A 19,654-nucleotide genomic window follows, 5' to 3' on the forward strand; every position below is an offset into this window, starting at 1 on the left:
ATGACGACAACTGGACTCATTCCTTTTTGCTTCTGTCCTCCTTAAAAGAGATGATCTATGTTATGAATCAAGCATGCCGGATGGCCCCTGCACTCCCATATCCAGTGTGAACCCTGACCTCCAGGTGACCCCTGACCCCTGTGAAAGCACATGACTCATCACTTTTTTTTTTTTCCCTCTGATTGAAGCTGTTAATTTTTCCAAACACTGCAGAGATGAATTTAGCTGTCTAATGTGCTGGGTTGAAAGTGTTTCTATATGGATGTGTGTGTAAAAATGGGATTGTGGTGCGACAGACATGTTATTTAATGTGAGATGTAATGGCTTTAACTATCAGAGGAAAAACCGGCGGTTGGAGCAGCTAATGTAATTGCGAACAAATGATCCCTTTCACCTCCTAACCTGCAGCGACAGACTTGACAAGCGATTGACGGAGTGCATAAACTTCATGCAACACAGACTGTGTTAAAGACATGTCCTCCGTGCTTAATTTATACACATTTATATCTATTTTCAATACCTGTCATCATATGATTTATGGTATGCTCTATTGTCTCTGAAGCTGAGGAGAGACTGCAGCATTCCCTGCACCTTTGTTTCCTCGAATGTAAAATCTTCTCACTGCTCTGCAATCTTGAAAAGTTGGGTTAAGATAGCAACTTTGGTAATTAATTACTTCAAGGAATGCTTAAGAAAGGTAGAAGTGCCTTTGTGGTGTTGGTGATGTGAAGCTGCACCTCTGCCGGGATGTGGCTGTGTGTAATCTATCACTTTGTTGGCTGTAGGCCAGGTTTCAACAGGGCACTCCACCAGGGCATTCTGTCAGAGGTAAGTATTAAAAATACATCACTGCTGCTTTTATTCTGTGGCCGTAAATCAGGACGGCACAATCACAGTCCGACTGAGCTGCTTCTTAGGGAAGAAAAATGAGTGTTACTTTCTCCATCTAATCAAATATTGATACGGATAGATTTTCAGAGGCCTTGTGTGTTCTGATCAGAGACACGCTGAATGTTATTGCTTGCACTTTCTCTAATGTGTCGTAAGCTCTGCGTTAAAAGCTTCTGACACAGTTCAGTGTGGTTGAGAGATAATGAGCTTCAAAGACTGTAGCGTAAAGTTTATCACACGGAGTTGGATGGCGCCTTATTACCGACTCAAAAGATTTCCAAGAAAAGATAATGCGAAGCTATTCCAAGCTTTAATCTGACAAAATCTGTTTTGAGAAAAGATTCCCAAAAAGTCTCACAGTGTGAGTGTCACGATTTTTTATTCTCTTGTTGCAAACCAAAGAAGATTTCTCTCGTTCTCAAAACTTGAGCTGATATGAGATAATGAGGAAGGACGAGTTTTATCTCAACACGTGAAACAAGCCATCAAAGCTTCTTCAGAACATCCTGACGCTCATTTACCTCCTGCAGAGTCCAGTGCTAGATAGTAAATGATTATACTCTCTCAGATACAATATTTCCATTGAATGCTTCGACTCCACTACATTTCAGAGGGAAACCTTGTACTTTGTATAGCTATGTCAGTCGTGTCTGTGAGTTTGTAGCAGGCCCATCAAGTAATATTTCACAACAGAAGCAAAAATTTAAGTCTTAAAATAAATTTGAGCGGCTGACCAGTCTCAGTGAATATCTCATGGCCCCCAGATTTATGCTGTGATCCTTTGAGGGGGGCCTAATCCCTAGGTTGGGAATCATATAAACTAGTTACAGCTATCTTCACCTGGATTACATACAGTACAACAGTATAATACCGTTTTCATGTCAACAATCTAAGAATATAATATAATATCAGTGTGGGGGCATTTTTCTGCAAAACAAGTACTTTTCTTTTGATATTTTGAAGGGGACTATTTGTAAGGTTTCTCTGCCACTGAGCGTGGTTTCCTGCCGGGAGCAAAGATTGTGGCTTGACAATAGCTTCGGCAATCATTACCTTCATTAATACAAGGGGTTATAATACAACCTCTGGTCAAACCAGTCTTAAGGGCAGATTGGAAGCTACAGTGGCTATGGGGAAGTAATGAGACGGGCAGAAACAGGCCAGGGCAAATTAGGTGCTGCTTACCGCCACTAGACAGCTCTAAGCGAGTAAAGGAATGTTTGATGCTGAACTCACAATGTTTCAGCAGCTGTTATTGCTAATGCTGGCTGTGTAGCAATAGCAAAACTTACAAATAAGTGCATTTTCCTGATAATACTCTGGTGTTTTGACTTAAGTAGGACTTTGAATGTTTACATCGATGCACTGGTACTTTACAGGAAGACAGTCTGGTATTTTAGGTAAAAGATGTGAGTACTTCCTCCATCACTGTTCTGGTTCTTAAATTTTCACAGGCCTGATTTAGACTGCAGTCTAGTCAAATCCTGCAAAAGATCGTGATAACAGACTGCACAGTAATGCAAATCAAACTTCAAAAGTTTCCTCCTCACCAAAGGCCATGTCCTCATAAATATGTATTTAGTATGCAAGTCTGTTATTATGATTATACATATTACAATAGTAAGTCAGTTTGTCTATATATGAGACCTATATGTAATTTAAAAATGTAATAAACATTTATTTTTCGGATGACTCACAACACAATGGCATATGTGACAGTTATTGTTTTAAGGTCTCAATATTTGCTTTTAGGATAAAAAGCTTAAGTACATGCTAATGTCTAACATGAAGTTAGATGAAAGGAAGTGTTGCAAATATTAGTCACAGCACAGATTATTTATTCTAGTAAGTGTTTAATCATGAAAACAAAAAAAGGCAAAAAAGGCAAAAACACAATATATAGACAAACGTGTTTAAGTACATTATAAATAAAACATATATTAAGACATGTATAAGGAAGGTCAAACAAGCATCTTCATTTATCATTCTACCGTTAAGTACATTTGAAGAGTAGTGGTATCAATTAAAAAAAAAAAAAAAAAAAAAAAAAATCTGTTTGCAATTCAAACACATTCATATTTACAATACAGGGAAACAGACAAGTTCAAATAGCATTTACAAATAATGTTTAGTGTTTGTCTGGAGAACCAGTTGAGCGGAGTGCCAAGAAACTAATTGTAGCAGGGTCAACATGTATTTCAAAGTAATTTTAGCATCATTTCTGGAAGTGACAACTTGGTCAATGTGAATGGTGCTGAACCAGTCTGGGACTCCAAGCACAGTTCAGTAATTGAATTTTAAAAATGATTTGTAAACACTATTTGACTCTGATCAGCAACACAGAAACGGTCAATGGGTTTTTCCAAAATTCACAAAATGTGTTTTTCTCTAAATTAAACCAAACCAACAGCAACCACAGCTGTGGTAAACAGAAACAAGTAATCTGTTTCCAAACTTCACTCAGTGACTTGTCACCAGCCCAGTGAATCTTTTTACCAATTAAAAACAAATAAAAACTCCTTTTCTAGAACTTGGTCATTGCGGACTGAGTGATTTTTGAAAAGCTCTCTTCATGTTTTCTTGTACAACCTGCTTGCCCCTGTAGTGACTGTGGAGTGAGCAAAACCAAATTAAGACTGATGTATTTCCTTTTTTAATTAAATCAATCAAGTGCTTAAAGATGGTGATTTGCTGGATTAAGGTGCAGGGCTCATCCCACAATGCAACACTCAGTATTTATTACCTGTTGTTTTGTTTTAACTGACCAGATTTTGGCATTTGGATGCTTTACATTTTGGGGTTGGATTTAAAGCCGTCACTTTTAAGCACTCGGTCTGTTAGCAGTGTCATGTGTAGTCTTGGCTGTACTGTCTTCTATGTTAGAGTGGTCATGGGCTCATTCTTCCTGTCCCTCCTCCTTCCAAGCTCCTTCATCTCATCCTCCATCTTTTCATCAGATAGTGATGAAGCCTCCTTGGTCACTGCTGACTGACTCTGGCACTACGCAGCGACCCCTCCTCCGGGTCACGCGTCGCTTCCGGTGGAATTTAGCATAACAACGAAACCCTTGAGCAGAGACAGAAAAAGAATAAACGCTTACTGAATCTCGTAGATTAGAGAGACGTGGATGTTGGAATAGAGAAGACAGAGCTTCAGTAATTAACATTTAAAATCGATGCTTTACAACACTGAACTCATTGGAAGTATTCAACCATTTTTTTGATATTTATTAAAACTGAACCCAGATCAGTTTCAAATTCACATTCACATTCACTTTCAAACAATCTATTCAGCGTTTTTAGCTCAAAACAATTTTATGAGAAAATCAACTTTTATTAACACTGGGACATTTTCTGTTTACCACTATATTAGTCTGCCACTAATTTGGGCACTCCAGGGACCCCTACCCATCACTAGGCACTGACTTTTTTAATTAATTATAAACAGTGAGGAAATGGCTCAAGTACACGAGCGCCACATGAAAAGATGAAGTGCTACTGATTTCTCATTACTTTAACTTTGAAAGCCGCTGTGCATCACACTGGCATATTACTACCCCAATGTTCTAATTACTCACCTTCCTCACACATGCAGTCGTCATAGCATTTGTTGTTGAGGCCTCGGTTGTGAGGTTTACACTCGTGTTGTCTCAGGTCACAACAAGAACCTTCAATGGAACAAGCACAAAACATTCAACAACTAAACACACGTGATGTTCCCATGGGAAGGATTAATGTGAAACGCTGAAAAACAAACGATGACAGCATTACTTAAAATGACAATCTTCTTATCATTTCAAAGCACACACCCTGCCAGGACCGTATGTTCTGCCAAAATTAAATTAAAGCATGCCTGCAGGAAGTCACCATTTAAACACTTACAGTGAAAAGCTTTTTGTTTTCAGTTGGTGTATTGGTCTCTGGGTTATGAGCAAGTCAGCCTATGATTATGTGACAAATAATTTGAGAAATTCACAAGGCAAAAAGTGAAGTTTAGCAGAACAAATTAAACGTTGTGTTGCAAATCTATTCTTTCTCAATGTTCATAATCATTTTACAGCCTCTCAGATTTATCTAGTGACCCCATTTAGGTGGGACTCCCCTGGATAAAGGAAGTTAGAAGTGGAAGTAAGTTGTTGCAGCTATTTATGGCCATCAATATCACCCAATGCAGCTGCAACAAAAATATTTTACGAAATGATGAAAGATTTGTTTGTTGGAGCACCACAGCACCACTGTGGTCAAGAGCGACACGTATGATCGATCTTACCTGGGAGACAGTCCAGGTGGTGGTCACACGGCTCAATGGCATCAGCGTCTACAGTCGCATTTCCACTGCTGAGGTTCTTACTCCGCCTCTTGTCTGCAGCAGGCAAAAGAGATAAACACAACACTTTGATCCCAAAGGGTTCTGATTAATATGCAGCCTCAAACAAACAATTGTCACTCAGTTGCGAAGTTATGCTTGTGTTATTTTGCCCATCACCTTGGTCCAGACTAAAATATCTGAACAACTACCGGATGGATTCTCACCAAAGTCTGTGTAGACATTGGTGCCCAGAGGATGTATCCACTGGACTAACTAATGCTAACATCCGATACTAAGATGGTGCACATCCCAGACATTATACCTTCTAAAAATCAACATGCTAGCACTGCTACTGTTAGCATCTTAGCATGCTGATAGTGAGGATTTTGTTCAAAGCACCATTTTACCTAAGTGCAGCATCACAGAGCTGCTAGTGTAGCTGTAGATTCTTGGTTATTTAAATGGATTATTTCCACCAAAGCTATTTTCAATTCAGAGCCACTTTATGACCACACATTCAAACTAACAGTTAAATAGTTAACCTTTCTTCTTGGAAGATGGCCAGGTGTCCACAGGTTTCATATCCTCATAGTCTGTCCAGTCAAAGAGCGCCATGTCCAACGTTGGCATCACCTCTCCTTGTCCTTTTCCTCGACCAGACCTCTGAAAAAGGAAACATAAATTGAAGCCACACCTTACATCCTGTTACATCACAACTGTTATTGAATTACATTTCAGTGGGAACATTTGCATACCAGCTTATCTCACGTTCTGTATAAGTAATCCACATAGGACAGCTCAAACACGCTGATATGCAGATCTGTAAACTCCTAATCCCACCTTCATTTATTTTCACCATGCCGTGTAAATTCTGCTTACATTGTAATATTTTATAAATCTTCTATATCTATGTATTCAAAAACAATTGTGATCAGAATATGAAGATGTGTATTAAAAACTAATCCCAAATTTCACACTATCCAGTACATAAACTGCTGAGGAGAATACATTAGAGAGATCAGCTCTGTCTCCGCAAATGAATGTTACTTCAGTTAAACCGCAGCAGCAGAAGATAGTTTATAGATAGAAGATAGTTTGATTAGTTCACTCTGTTTTGCAGGTGAAAAAAATGAGGGTGTTCTTAATGAAACGCATCGAACACGTATTGTGATGAGCAGCAGTAACGCTTCATTGATTCATGAAACGACCTCAATGAGGAAACAGAGATAGCAGCAGAGCTTTAAAAACCAATCGATAGCCAACTGATAACAGAGAACATGTCTGCCCACAGCCTGGAATAAAAAGATATCTCACAGCATTTGTATTATTAATGCATATACAATATGAAGACACATAGATGGAAACATACAGTTCATTACACACAACCTCAGGCTTTATTTCTGGTCAGTGAGGGCAGCAGGCAACTAATGAAACTCATCCAGGGGTGAACAATCAAATTATACTTATTATTTCTGCACCGTCTATGTGATTGATTGATTTTAGTTTAGTAAGATATTTACATATATATGCAATTTGTATGTCAAGTCACCAACTAATTGCGGTTGAAGCCGTTCTATGGAGCATTGTTAAGGAAAGTAACTTTAAAAAATATTTGTTAATGTAGTCAGTTATCCTTAAAGGGGCTATTTGTAAGTTTTCTCTGCCGCTGAACGTAGTTTCTTGCCAGGAACAGGTGGTGGTGATTGTCGCTTGACAAGAGCTTTGGCCATTGTTTTTGTTTACAAGACAAGAGACTATAACATGTCTTCTGAGCAGCTCTACGTCTTTGGATGCTACCGTGAGTCGCTTTCGGAAAGTGACGAGATGGGCTGGAGCTAGCTGGTTAGCATGCTAACTTCAATAGAAGAAAAGATGTGAAAGTTAACATTGGTACAAATATCTCCTTTAAAACTAAGGACATTGGAAAGTACATTGACTTATTCTGGCACAGCAATATTATTTGTTCTGCTATTGTAGGTGAACTGTTGCCAATCTCATACTTATCAAACCAACACAAAATAAGTATTTTGTCAATTCCCATATGACCATAAACAGTTTGATCATATCTGCCACCTATTTGGTTAAGGTTTGCTATTAAAGGTACTTGATTAAGGTTAATAAATAATCTTAATCATGGCTTAAAGAAGTCAATGGTAAATGTTGGAAGAGGAGGGTATGCAAACCACTGTCAGCCAACACTGCATCAAGAATTTCATGCATGCAAAAGAAATTCAACATTTTTTTCAACTCTAAAAATCTGGAGCTAATGAACATCTGATTCTTTCCATTTTGGATGCTCCTCTACCTCCTGAGCATGTGGCGAAAATGTTTTACTTTGTGAGAAAAAAAAACAGTTTAAATTTATGCTTGCTTCCTAAACAGTTAAAGTCAGTAGTTGGATACCTCTGGACTGATCCATAAATTCAAACACAGGTCCGAGTGTCATAAATTCAAATGTTCTACCTCTGTAAAATAATGTCATTCAGATGAGAATTTTATGATATTGCTGTAAAACAACACTCCTTGGTGAATTGCTCAGCCATAACTTTCCGCAATAAAAGCCGTAAAACATTACTTTTGTCATTTTCCTCAAACAGAGGAAACAAAATTGAAATGTTACACAGGATAATTAAGTCGGCAAGAGTTTGAGTTGTCTCCTGAGGAATACTTCCATCCATCAAAAAATAAGCTCTTCATGTAAACAGATCCATACTTGTTTCCTTTCACCCTCAGGAAATAAGCCTATATGGAAATATCAATGCGATTAATTGCAGGGGGCTAACTAGGTCTGCTCTGCTGCTCATTAAACTATCAACAGAAGATCGAACATTAATTAAGAAGCCTTTCTGTGTGCTCGTGCCACTGAACCTGGGTTCAGGAAATGCTATCACTTTTTTCTTTCTTGGTCCAATAATATTTGACTGCTCTCACATTAAAGGCATTGCACAGTCTCCCTGGTTCTCAGATGTCTTGAAAACAGAATACCAAGTAGACTGTCAGTCTAAAGACATCAAACGTAGACACTGACCAGGGGAAACTCTCAAAGTCACCATAACTTCTTCTAAAACCTCAGGGTAAATCTGAATCTGACTTCATTTGGACTCTGTGCCTCTTGTTTAATTTTGTAATCACTTCCCTGTTGTGTATTTGGTCGGATGTCCCCCGCCCCAGTTAGTTTCACCTGTTCTTTATTACCCTTGCATCCCTTGTGTATCTAAGTCTCTGTATTCATCAGTTTGTCTGTTCAGTTCTGTTGCGTTGTGTTACCTTGTGCTTCTGTTCAGTTTCATGTTGATGTTCCTGAGTGAGTTTTCCTCTCTGCTTTTGCTACCTGAGTTGTCTACCTGATTTTCAGCTTTTCCACCTGTCAGCCGGCAAGACACTTTTTGTTTATTAATGACTTACATCTCTGTATCTGCTGACTTTGTGTCTTTGTTTGGGTCCACCTTGCCTGTGTTACTTACAACCCTCGCAGCTAATATCACTCTTGTAAGAAATTTGTATATTTTCCGAATTAAAGAATGGACGGTCCATTTTTTTAAACTGTCCTCACCAGTATATTAACAGCAGCGGTTGTTTGGTTGATCGCCTACAAAGACAGATGTTTCCATTTTCCTGATAAGTACAAAAAAGTGGCAGACCAGGAATCTGCAGGTGGTACGATGTCTATAGAAAGTTTAATCCAAATAACTGCAGTTTTGAATCAAGACATCTCGCTCTTCTTTCACTCTCAGTATCTAGCCTCATATGTATCAATATAAGTCTTTTTCAAAAAGTTAAAGGTGCTATATGTAAGTTTTCTCTGCTGCCTAATGTGGTTTCTCACAGGGGGCAGATGGTTGTGGTGGTAATGGTTGCTTGCCAAGAACTTCAGCCATCATTGGGTTTACAAGCCAAGAGGTTAGAACATGCTCTCTGGACAGCGCTACTTCTTCAGCCTCTCATGCTGAACTGAGGGCAGACTGGAATGACTCACTATCGCAATTACAAGATGGTTATGAGCCAGGGCAAGCTGGTTAGCATGGTAACTTCAGTGGAAGAAATGATAGAAATAGAAGAAAAAACAAGAGTTAACACTGGCATTTCCCCTTCCACTGTTTGATGCTGAACTCACAACATTTCTTTTAGACTGGTAAGTAAGCAGCCATTAATGCCAACATTGGCTATGTAGCAATAGCAAATATGTACATATATCACCTTTAAATGTCTCAGTTTGAAGGTTTAGTAGTGTTTTTTTTTCTTGAACAGAGCTGTTTAACAAAACAACTGTCAAACAGTGTCAGTCATCATGTGACTCTGGCAGCTTTTTTCCCACGAACGCCCTACAAGCTGTTGTGTGTTCTCAACAGCTTCTGTGACAAATGTAAAAGCTTTCATGACGCAGGCTCTTGCTCAGTATCTACTGACATCAGGTACCATTTTGTCATTAAGAGTCTCATTTGTAATGGTTCCAAGATATGAAAGAGGCACAGGGACATTTTTTTTCCTCCTGTTTATACATACTGCTGAAGCATCATGCTGGGTGAATGTGACAGGTGGTCAGTGGTGCCCCACGCACTCCTGCAGATTTTTCATAGCATGTGCCCAAAGTTGGAGACAAAAAAGACTCTCCGTGGTCACATACATTTTGTCCTGACGTGGTTTCTAATAAAGGAAAAGAAAGGTAGTTCGCTCTGAACTGTGTAATTTGGATCCCAGAGGTGTAGTTTTATTATACAGAACACACTCCTATCTATCAAACACACTGTGACCAAGAGCCAGTGAGTTTGGCCTGCCGGAGGATATTTTTCACCAGCAGCACTTTCGGGTTCACACTGTAGAGAGTGTCATTTCCAAGATGAGCTATGAGGTTTGCAGCAGCACAACGGCAGTAATGGGGCCCATTTTCGCTCTACTTCCCCCGCACACTGGAACCACGCTAAGGCACAACAGACGCAGCCTTTAATAAGCACTTGGGCTTTGCTGGGGTTACCTGGGGTTTGGTGGAGGCCGGGGGCAGCGTTGGGGGATGCTCGTTCATCACCGTGGTAACCATGGAGGAGCCAGAGCCAAAGACGGCGGCAATGGGGGAGGGGGTTTCACTGGGCGGGGTCACACTGATGGAGGGGGAGGCAGCAGAGGAGGAGGAGGAGGGAGGGTCCTCAAACAGATCTCTATCCTTCAACGCAGACCTCAGCTCAGGCTCCGTAGAAAATCCTGGACAGACACAGATAGAGAAAACATTGTTCCAATACTGATGTGTTATGGCTGCAAGATTTAACATTATCTAACAAACATGGATCCTGTTTACTTTCATTATTGGTTCAAAATGTAACAAAAAAATCTTTTACAAATAGTTAATTGAGTGAGAAGGTTCAGTCCATCCAATCAACCCATGGAAAATTTAAGATCTGTCAATCCTAAATGTTTTGTGAATATCACTTAACGTGTCACTTCACCCAAATTACAAAAAAAAGAGAAGAATAAACTTTCAATCTTGGGTTTTGGGTTTTATCTCTCCAGCTTTTGAGTTATTGGTCTCTGAAATTTCTGCCTCCATCCCAATATAGTGGTGGCGAATAGAATTTCATTGTGATGCTTACATTATTAAAAGTTAGGTTTTTAGAAAAGCAGCTGCTACAGTTTTCCGGTTATTTTGGATAATCCACAGACCATAACTATTCATTCTATATAAAGTGGTTCTAATAAAACTCTTCATAATGAAGTCTGTGTGAAGTGTTCTTCAATACCATCGCCACTGTATTGCAGCTGAGGGAGATATCTAACAACCTGGCTAAATAAAACCAAAATTATAACAATAGACGTGAGTGAGAAAACTAGACTGATGTTAATGTTGGTACATTAATTGAGAATGGATAGATACCGAATATGTCTTCTGTAAGTTGGGTGAATTGATCTTTAACTGATATTGATCTGCATTGTTCCCTGTTGTCTCACAATAAAAAACAAGTAAGAGAAGACAGCGAGCCTTTTTCACACATTACTGCAGGTGTGGCTCTGTGCTATACTGAAATGTCCCTGTAAGTCATGACAGTACGACACTGAGCATCAACAACAATACCAGGACCCTGAAACTGATACAGCTAAGTGAAATTCAACAATCATTAAGTTTTATAATTCACATTTGTGTTTTCTGTATTTCAACATGTTAAAATTACCTTTATCTAATTGATGTTTGCCCAATATTGGAAACCACTGCAGTCAAGGATCATTTGTTAGAAATACAATCTACTCTATCCAGATCTGGCAAGAGCTCACCTTTACCATGTCGTCCCTTGTCACGCCGACTCCCTTGTCTCCTGTGCTCAAAGTGGTGTCCATGCCCATGCCCACTCCCGTGTCCGTGCCCTCTCCCTTTGCGTGTCCCCGTAAGCTGGTTTTCCCGACCTTGGGATGGACTCCTCATACTCATTCGAACTCTGTCTCTGTCCCTGCTGGGGCCCATCTCCAGTCTCACAGGGCTCAAACCCTCCAAGCCTGTCCCATCATCCTCAGGCCTGGCCAGGGGGTGAAGGGGCCTATGGGAGAGCAGCCCAGCTTCACCTTTGGCAACACGGGCCCCCTGGCTCCCGTGCCCGCGTTCCCTACTGTAACCGTGGCCCTGTAGACCTTGCGGAGGGTGCTGTAGGGTGTTGCTGCCACCTGCTGAGGTCTGTGCCTGTCTCCTCTTGCCATGAGGAGCTCTGGGCTCAGCAGTGTGTGACAGCGCCAGGGTAGCAAACAGGAACGCGAGGAGCAGACTCCAGGAGAGAGCCATTGTCTGTACAACGCAACGCCACCTGCTGGGAATACAGAAAATATATGTCGGTACTGTACAAAGTCTGCTGGGTAATTAGAATCAAATAACTGACACTGAAACTTAAGGTGGATTTAAGCTGCATTGGTGAATGTTCATAAAAAAACAAGTCTTGGTCAAATTTGATAATTGATCAGTCAGTTATTTTCACGAAAAAATGCCAAATGTTGCTTTCAATTAATAGAATTTGCTGCTTGACTTTGTCTTAAATGATTGTAAACCAAATATTTAGAGTTTTCTTTTGGACAGACAAAACAAGTAATGAGAACACATCACCATCGGCTTTAGGACACAGTGCCTGCCATTTTTCAATATTTTCTTGTTCAGAATAAGTGAAAATGATCCCTTGTTACAGCACTACATCCAATGACACATCATTGGAGACATGATCAAGACACTCTGATACATTTGTACATTAGGTTCAAGAAAGTAAATGGAACCCACTTCCTCTGTGATTCATGGCTAAAACCTTCAGTTGCTCAGTTGCTACAACCTTCAGAAGCTCTTCCATTAGCTTGTGAATACAATCTAGCTGCCATCCTATATAAAGGAGCAAGATAGAAGGACTACAAACTTAGGTTTGATACTCAAAGGACAGGCTTCATATTTCACCGCATTAAAATCAATTCAAAACCACTCAAACCAAAATCAATTGATATTTGCAATGTTCCTGAACCTGTAGCCTCTAATGTGTGTAGGCTTATGCTTATGGGCTGCATTGTGTACTTTTTAGCAATAGGAGATCAGTACTTTTTCAGTTTATGGTGTTGGACAATATTAAGCATCATTTACACAAGTAGGATTTCATGAGCTACATACAAATTAGCAAGAGGTTGGTACTTTACATCCTCCCGTGTTAGCAAATACATGCAGGAAAATTTTTTTCTGGGAAAATGTCCGTCATGTAAATTTGTGTAACTTGCCTCAAAGGGACATCTCTCAGCTAAGCCCCAGCTTTTTCCAATCTGAAACCACATAAGTCCTCAACTATTGTACATGTGTACTCTCCTCTGTAGCATCCATTCTCCCATCACCTATCCTCTGAATTCAGGCTACATCACTCTCAGCCTCCTGAATGGGCCCATTTATCTGGACTCGGTAGGTTTGAGGAGGTGATAAAGAGATAGACAAGCACTTCTTTTTAGAAATGACTTCATGCCTGTAACTTCATGCCTTTCTTCATACGAGATACTGCACTGCGCACATCCTTCATCACTGCCTGTTCAGTGGTCTCGAGGGCCCTCCAACCCTCCCTTTCATTACTAAAGTCAACATATCTGTGTGGTGTGACTAAACTGAAATATGAGGTTCTGGATATCTGCATTAATGGCCCAGCACCTTGTCCAAACATGAATAAAAGGATGGTGTTGAGTCTAAAAAAAAAAAAAAAACCCAAAGCACTGGAGTGGAAGCATTCTTTCTTTTTTATTCCCATCGTTAGGCACCAAACTACATGGTAGTCAGGCTTAATGGTAAATGTTATTTAATGTCACTAAAATTTTATTTGCATACATAACGACATTTAGTTGTACATTCATTTTGAGCGATTTCAGCATAAGGAAGCCACAAAGAGAGAATATTTCTTAAGCAATATGGCTTTAATTTGAAATATCAGGTATGAGATATTCTTCCAGTGTCGCAATAAGTGGAGCATTAGCCTACATATAAAACGCCCAAATGTATGTTTAATGGAATGCACTAAACTCCTCATATGTTAAGACAAATGGCCACTTTGTGGAAGCTGATGGGGATCCAAATAAATGAAGAAATAAACATAAACCTAAATAAGTAATTTTTGTTATTTTTCTGACTCTAATTAACTTGAAACCATTTAGATTTAGAAGTCATTTATACAGAATTTAGTAAACCAACAAATTCTGGCTCATAATTGACAGATTTTTTAACACCCAAAAGTGAAAACACTAAAACTGTACTGATAAATAAAACTATGAAGATCAGTTTGATGTGCCAAAAACTCTAGATTCCATGATTTTTAATAATCTAAACAAAATACATCGCACAACTCTTCTTCTGTAAACCAGACTTTATTCACTTCACCAAAACCTTTTCAGTTATCTTGCTCATCAGGATGGTGTCTGAGGTTGTTTCTGGTTCTTTAAATACAGCCCATTGATCAGTCACATGACTTACAGATCATCATGGTACTACTATACACACCACTTTTATCTAAACTTTAATGGACTTGCATTGAAGCTCGTATTGGTCTACACCTCTCTGCACCCAGCCCAATATGTTTATCCACAACACCAACAACTAGTGCTGGATGAAGGAACACCAGCTTGAAAACTGACAACAGGTTATGGTTAATATGATATGGTTTGTTTTGTCCTCCACTTTAATGGGCTGAGACAATCCATCGCCACAGGAGCGTGCAACGTCATTATGGCGAGTCCTTTGTGTTAAAAGACAAATGGCAGCGCAGGGCATACAGAAAATCAATGAGGGAGAAGTATTGAGCTGCTGGTGATGGTGTGTGTGTTGTGTGTGTGTGTGTGTGTGTGTGTGTGTGTGCCTCTGTATGTGAGGCGGAGTTACGGGGGTTTATAAGTTCTTTGCATCTTCACACTCACACACATACACACACTAAGTTGAACACACACATTCTTGGGTTTACAGTGGGTTATTTAGGTTTTTCTAAAAACAGAACAGTGTGTGTGTGTGTGTGTGTGTGTGTGTGTGTGTGTGTGTGTGTGTGTGTGTGTGTGTGGGGTTGAGAGGATGCTGGTGATGTCAGGGGAAATTTGCAGTGTGAGTGCAGGCAGAGCCCCAGGGGATTTAGAGGCAGACTGCGTCGGCTGGCCTTTGGGAGTTCGACCAGCTGTGCAGTTTTGCAAACAAGAGTGTGAGCCTGGCTGCTGAGGTGAGACCTTTATCTCCAAACAGGCCTTCAGAGGGGGGCAGGCAATCGTCCATGTCAGGCACAAAGTGTTTAGCCAGGAAGCCAGGATTACACTCTGTCTGTTTGACACATGAGGAGCTGCTGTTGTCGTGGCCCGGACCCCGTACGACCAGAAGGTTGATCTCGTAAGACAACATCCGAATTTAACTGTTGGACGGGGTCGCGGTGATGGAGGATAATCTATTGGATCACATCTCAAGATTGTATGTCTGTATGATAAATATGAAGCTACAGTCAGCAGCCAGTTGTTTTAGCTTAGCATTAAGCCTAGAAACAATAATTCTGGGTCTATCTGAAAGGAAACAAAGTCCACCCACCACTTTACAAGGGATACTTAAGGGACCAGAATAAAAATAAATTTTTTTGGGCAATGCTCTGATGAATGCTTTATACCGAAACGCATCAGCAGATTTGTCAATAAATTCATATAAAGGATCAATCCATGAGCTGACTGTTTATAGATCCACCTTCTGTCCTGACTTTGTTCTAGAGAATATAGACAAATATACAGTGTACGTCAAAACTGCTTGTTGGGTCATCGAACAGCTTTGGAAAACCCCTGTGCCTCACACCTTTCTGAATCAGAATGAATTAGAGGCGGGCTGTGAATGTTTTCCAGGAGACTGTTTGAAGATGTGTGCTGTTATCCTACCAACATTCACTCCTTCTCTTTTCGCTCTTCTTTCAAGGGGCTTCTTTTTGAATAGGTACAAACATATTTTTGCATATGGTCAGAGAACACGCCAAATGAACAAGTCCTTTCAAGCATAACCTGGCCATTTATTGTGTCCAAGGACTAATCACTATCACACAGGAGGCTAAGCAATGCAGCAACAATGTGACCCTTCGAAAATTAATTTTCCCAAAGATGTAACGCCTCCATAGCAACAGAAGGCACCATGTGTCAACCCCATCAAAACCTTAGGCCTGAATAGACCTGTCATGTGAAAGGGAAGGCAGGCGGTGATGGAAGAGGACCAAGTATCTCAGCACAGCAGTGTCCTGTTTTCCTTTCTAAGACTTTCATGTGCCTCCTAACAGGTGGTCCTTTGAGGAAACACAGGACGGGGATGATAATGGAGCACTCTGGGTGGCATTCCGGGTTTTAAGCACAGTCTCTTGTGTGTGATAAACAACCTCCACGAACAACATAGCCTCCTGCCAGAGCCTGTGTTATACATGGCTGTGTGTAGTAGGTAGGGCACAGCAGGGCAAGCATCTGCTACTGAGGCGATGGGAGGCCAAACGAGACAACGAGTTCCACTCCCAAATGAGATAATCCACCCTCTTTGAACTGCAACATTTAAACAGTGACTGATGGTGTATTGAAAAACCGATGATAAGAATTTGGTCTTTCATTTCTTGGTTGAAGGAATGAAAACATGTTCAAGGCCTTGAAAACCTGTTTCCTCCTTTAGTTTCTTACTATATCAAGAGTTTTGGTTATTGAGTCATTTCTGTATGTCTGTTTTCATCGGAAATCTTCTCTCTGGTTGGGCAGATCACCTATTTCCCTGCACCAATCAGGACTTAGCAACATTTAAATCAAGATGTGAAGGCAGTAGCACGGCTGCTGACTTATTTTATCAATCAAACCTTACCCACAAAGTCTTGAAAGAGTGTTGATGTTTTTTCCTCTGAACTTTAACTTTAATTGTTGCTTATTTAATCATGAATATTTATGGTTATAGGAAAATACTCAAGATTTGTAATAAAGTTTTCAAGGGCTTTAACAACATAAATAAGAGTTTTTTTTAATTAGATATGTTGGAAAGCAAAGTTATTCCCCATCCGAAAATCAATACAGAGCTTTACCAGAGAAGGGTTTATTATTATTGCAAAGACTGGAGGACCGGACCATGTGATGCAGCCTGGGGACTAACATGAGGTGACGGCCCCTTTCAGTTCAGCCATTTATTCAATGCCTTAAAATATACAAATGGAAAACAAGTGGTGTTGAACGAAAGTAAGTTTGAAATGAGCTCAACACAGCTGCTACCACAAAATAAGGGACTGGCAGCTGTTATGAAAACCAACAGTGAAATCACCTCAGCTTTAAAAATGTCAACAACAACAACAACAACAACAACAACAACAACAATGTTAAGTCTTGATTTTGATGTAATGCGTCCATTTAACGTTATATTAGCATTAATTTTACTACTGCTGATAGTATAATTAAAATATTATAAAAAATGTCACTTTTGTCACATTTGGTCTGCATCACACACACAGGTCTGGTGTCTAAAACCAGGACTTCGTCCTCTAAGAAGAGAAGAGGAAACTCATGATATCAGGGGAAATTTACAGTGCAGAGGTAATAACTGAGTAAAAATCAACAAATAAAGGTTTTTTTTAAAAAGGACACAACATTCGGACAACTGTATATCTCACTGTGACCTCAGATCTCCAGGTTGTAATGTTGAGTTTATGGCCATCTGAGCTCAGCAATATAAGGAGAGAAATGATGTACTGCAATATAAAATATAATAAAATCTTAATATCAATTCTACATTTTGAGGAAACCAGAGGAGGAGCATAGAGGTTAATATTGGATTATTATGGTTAACATTTTGTAGAAAACACAATATATATATGTGTATGTGTGTGTATGTGTGTGCCAGAAGCTTTTATAAGCACAGCGTAACAGTGTGAGATGGCCACCAGAGAGACATGCATCAGAGCAGAGTGGGATAAGTATGAAGCGATAGGTAATCTTGCAAGAAATTGCAAAGGGGGCACTATTGGAGGCTGGATGATTAAGCTCTGATGAGATCAGAGACCTCTCTCCAGTCTGTGATCAATCGGTCAGTCCCCTAAGCATGGCGGTACTTCTGTGACACACTCGTTATAAAAATATACTTAACAGAGAGTGGACCCAGATCTGAGGCCGAGATGAGCAAGGTAAGCAGGAAAAGCAGTGAGGCAGAGCAGGAGGCGACCCTGGTACTAAACTGCTGTATGTGCGCATCTTTTAGCTTCACCTGCTGTGACACCAAACCTCCAGGAGCCATCTGCTCCTGTTGTTTTATCTCTCATAGCAACCAGCAGGGCCATAAGGATCCAGCAAACAAAGGCTCCAGAAACAGGCGGCTGAGGCAGAGCTGTCATGACAGGCAGAGGCCGTCTTCTTTTTCCTGGTCACATGCAGAGACTCAAGGTTTAAATCAAGAAAAAAAAAATTCCTGTCGATTAGTAGATCATATCTAATGGAACAGAAAGTCTTCAGCAAGCCATTAATCAGGTGTTTTCAACATACGCTCAATTTGAAAATTTATTACAGGCTGTCAAAAAGAGACCTACAGGTCACTCTGGGAGTGTGTTGCTGCACAGGAACAAGCTAAATCTCTCCTTTGAGCTGCACGCTTCATTGAGCAGCAGCAGCTCAAGTATCTGATTTAAACAGGCACGAAGGATAATAATAATTTTTTTCAAAAGCCATGATCAAATATAACAGTCGCAAAGAAAAACAAAAGTATCATCTGTTGTGTTACAAATACAGTTCAGCTTCACTCCACAGAGAAACCGTTCCTGTCTGTCATCAAGCAATAATGCTGAATATTTGATGCATAAACGCTTGGTTTTATATTTTTCATCTAGTGTAAAATAGGCCTCGTTTATACCACAGAATTATCATAAATATCAGCTCAATAACAAGCACCCAAATTACAGCTCTAGTTAATGCCTCTGCATAATAAACACCTCTGCCAAAGCCGCAGTTAACACCATAAAACTTCATTTCCTTAAGGGCCAATATGACTGACTTCAGCAATATAAAAGTGCTTTGTCTCCCAGAATCCTCAGCAAACAATATTGGTGAGATTCACACGTCGACTGGGGAGGCTTTTCGCAGCTTTTAGGTGTGTATTGGATGGTAAATGCGAGCGACACAGGGTGATAAAAAAACAAGAGCCATAAGGAAGGTCCATCTGTCAGTAAGTGAGCCGAAGCAGAGAGCACGGAGACGCCGAGTGATTCAGTGGTAATTTGGTCGCAGGTACAACAGATGTGGGACGAGACCAGAACATTGTCACTGATGCATGGTAACATCAGTGGCATCCTGCAATGAGGCCCTTATCTCCCGTTTGAGTGCACCAAGGCCTGCACACACACACACACACACACACACACACAGATTTCCTCTCTATTGCAATCAGTGTATGCACACAAACACACACTCACAGCGGGGAAACCTCCTCCAGACACCTACATAGAGGCATGTTCCAAAAATGCTGTGAGACACATAAAGCACCAGAAGCACAGCAAGAGGCGTCCCACAGAGAGGAGAGAGAATGAGAGAGACAAAAGGGGGGTAGGAGGGAGGGGGGAAACTGAGAGGAAAGCAGAAAATAAGATGTAATGCTGAGAGAGAGAGAGAGAGAGAGAGAGAGAGAGAGAGAGAGAGAGAGGAGAGAGCAGGAAAGAAAAATAAAAAAGTGAGAGAGAAACAGGGAGGGAGGGAGAGGAGAGAAACTGAAATCAAAGCGGGAGAGAGGGAGACAGAGGGAGGATTTATCCTGTCTTAATTAGAACAAAGTGTCGGTGGCATCTTTCATTTTGGTGGCAGATAAGGACACCAGCTGAATCCCCTCTAACGCACAAAAACACAACAAAGCTTTGGCTTCTGAAACCAACAACAAAACTTGTTCTTTTGCTAACCCGAGAAAATCTGGACACCTGGGTCTGTATCTGGACGTTCCGCATGGGAACAGTTTGACCGGTCAGCGGTGGGGCGGGGG

At 40.4% G+C, this 19,654-nt stretch overlaps 1 protein-coding gene across 2 annotated transcripts in view; it reads right to left on the reverse strand.

Annotated features, from left to right (window-relative positions):
* Positions 1–2,708: 2,708 nt before the first annotated feature.
* The window catches only part of draxina (dorsal inhibitory axon guidance protein a), an 18,713-nt gene continuing 1,767 nt past the window's right edge, over positions 2,709–19,654 (reverse strand). The window contains exons 2-7 of one of the 2 annotated variants that reach the window (XM_023414030.2): positions 11,458–11,978; positions 10,172–10,395; positions 5,742–5,862; positions 5,161–5,253; positions 4,469–4,558; positions 2,709–3,957 (exon numbers count right to left, since the gene is read on the reverse strand). In XM_023414030.2, coding sequence (XP_023269798.1) covers positions 3,845–3,957; positions 4,469–4,558; positions 5,161–5,253; positions 5,742–5,862; positions 10,172–10,395; positions 11,458–11,956 — 1,140 coding nt within the window. In that variant the 5' untranslated portion in view covers positions 11,957–11,978 and the 3' untranslated portion in view covers positions 2,709–3,844. Of the gene's footprint in view, positions 3,958–4,468; positions 4,559–5,160; positions 5,254–5,741; positions 5,863–10,171; positions 10,396–11,457; positions 11,982–19,654 lie in introns of both variants that reach the window. The other variant, XM_023414029.2, reaches the window with a different exon arrangement.

Source organism: Seriola lalandi, unplaced genomic scaffold (assembly GCF_002814215.2).
Source record: "Seriola lalandi dorsalis isolate HSWRI2012SDOR001 ecotype SW California unplaced genomic scaffold, Sedor1 jcf7180002054520, whole genome shotgun sequence".
Lineage (NCBI taxonomy): Eukaryota > Metazoa > Chordata > Actinopteri > Carangiformes > Carangidae > Seriola > Seriola lalandi.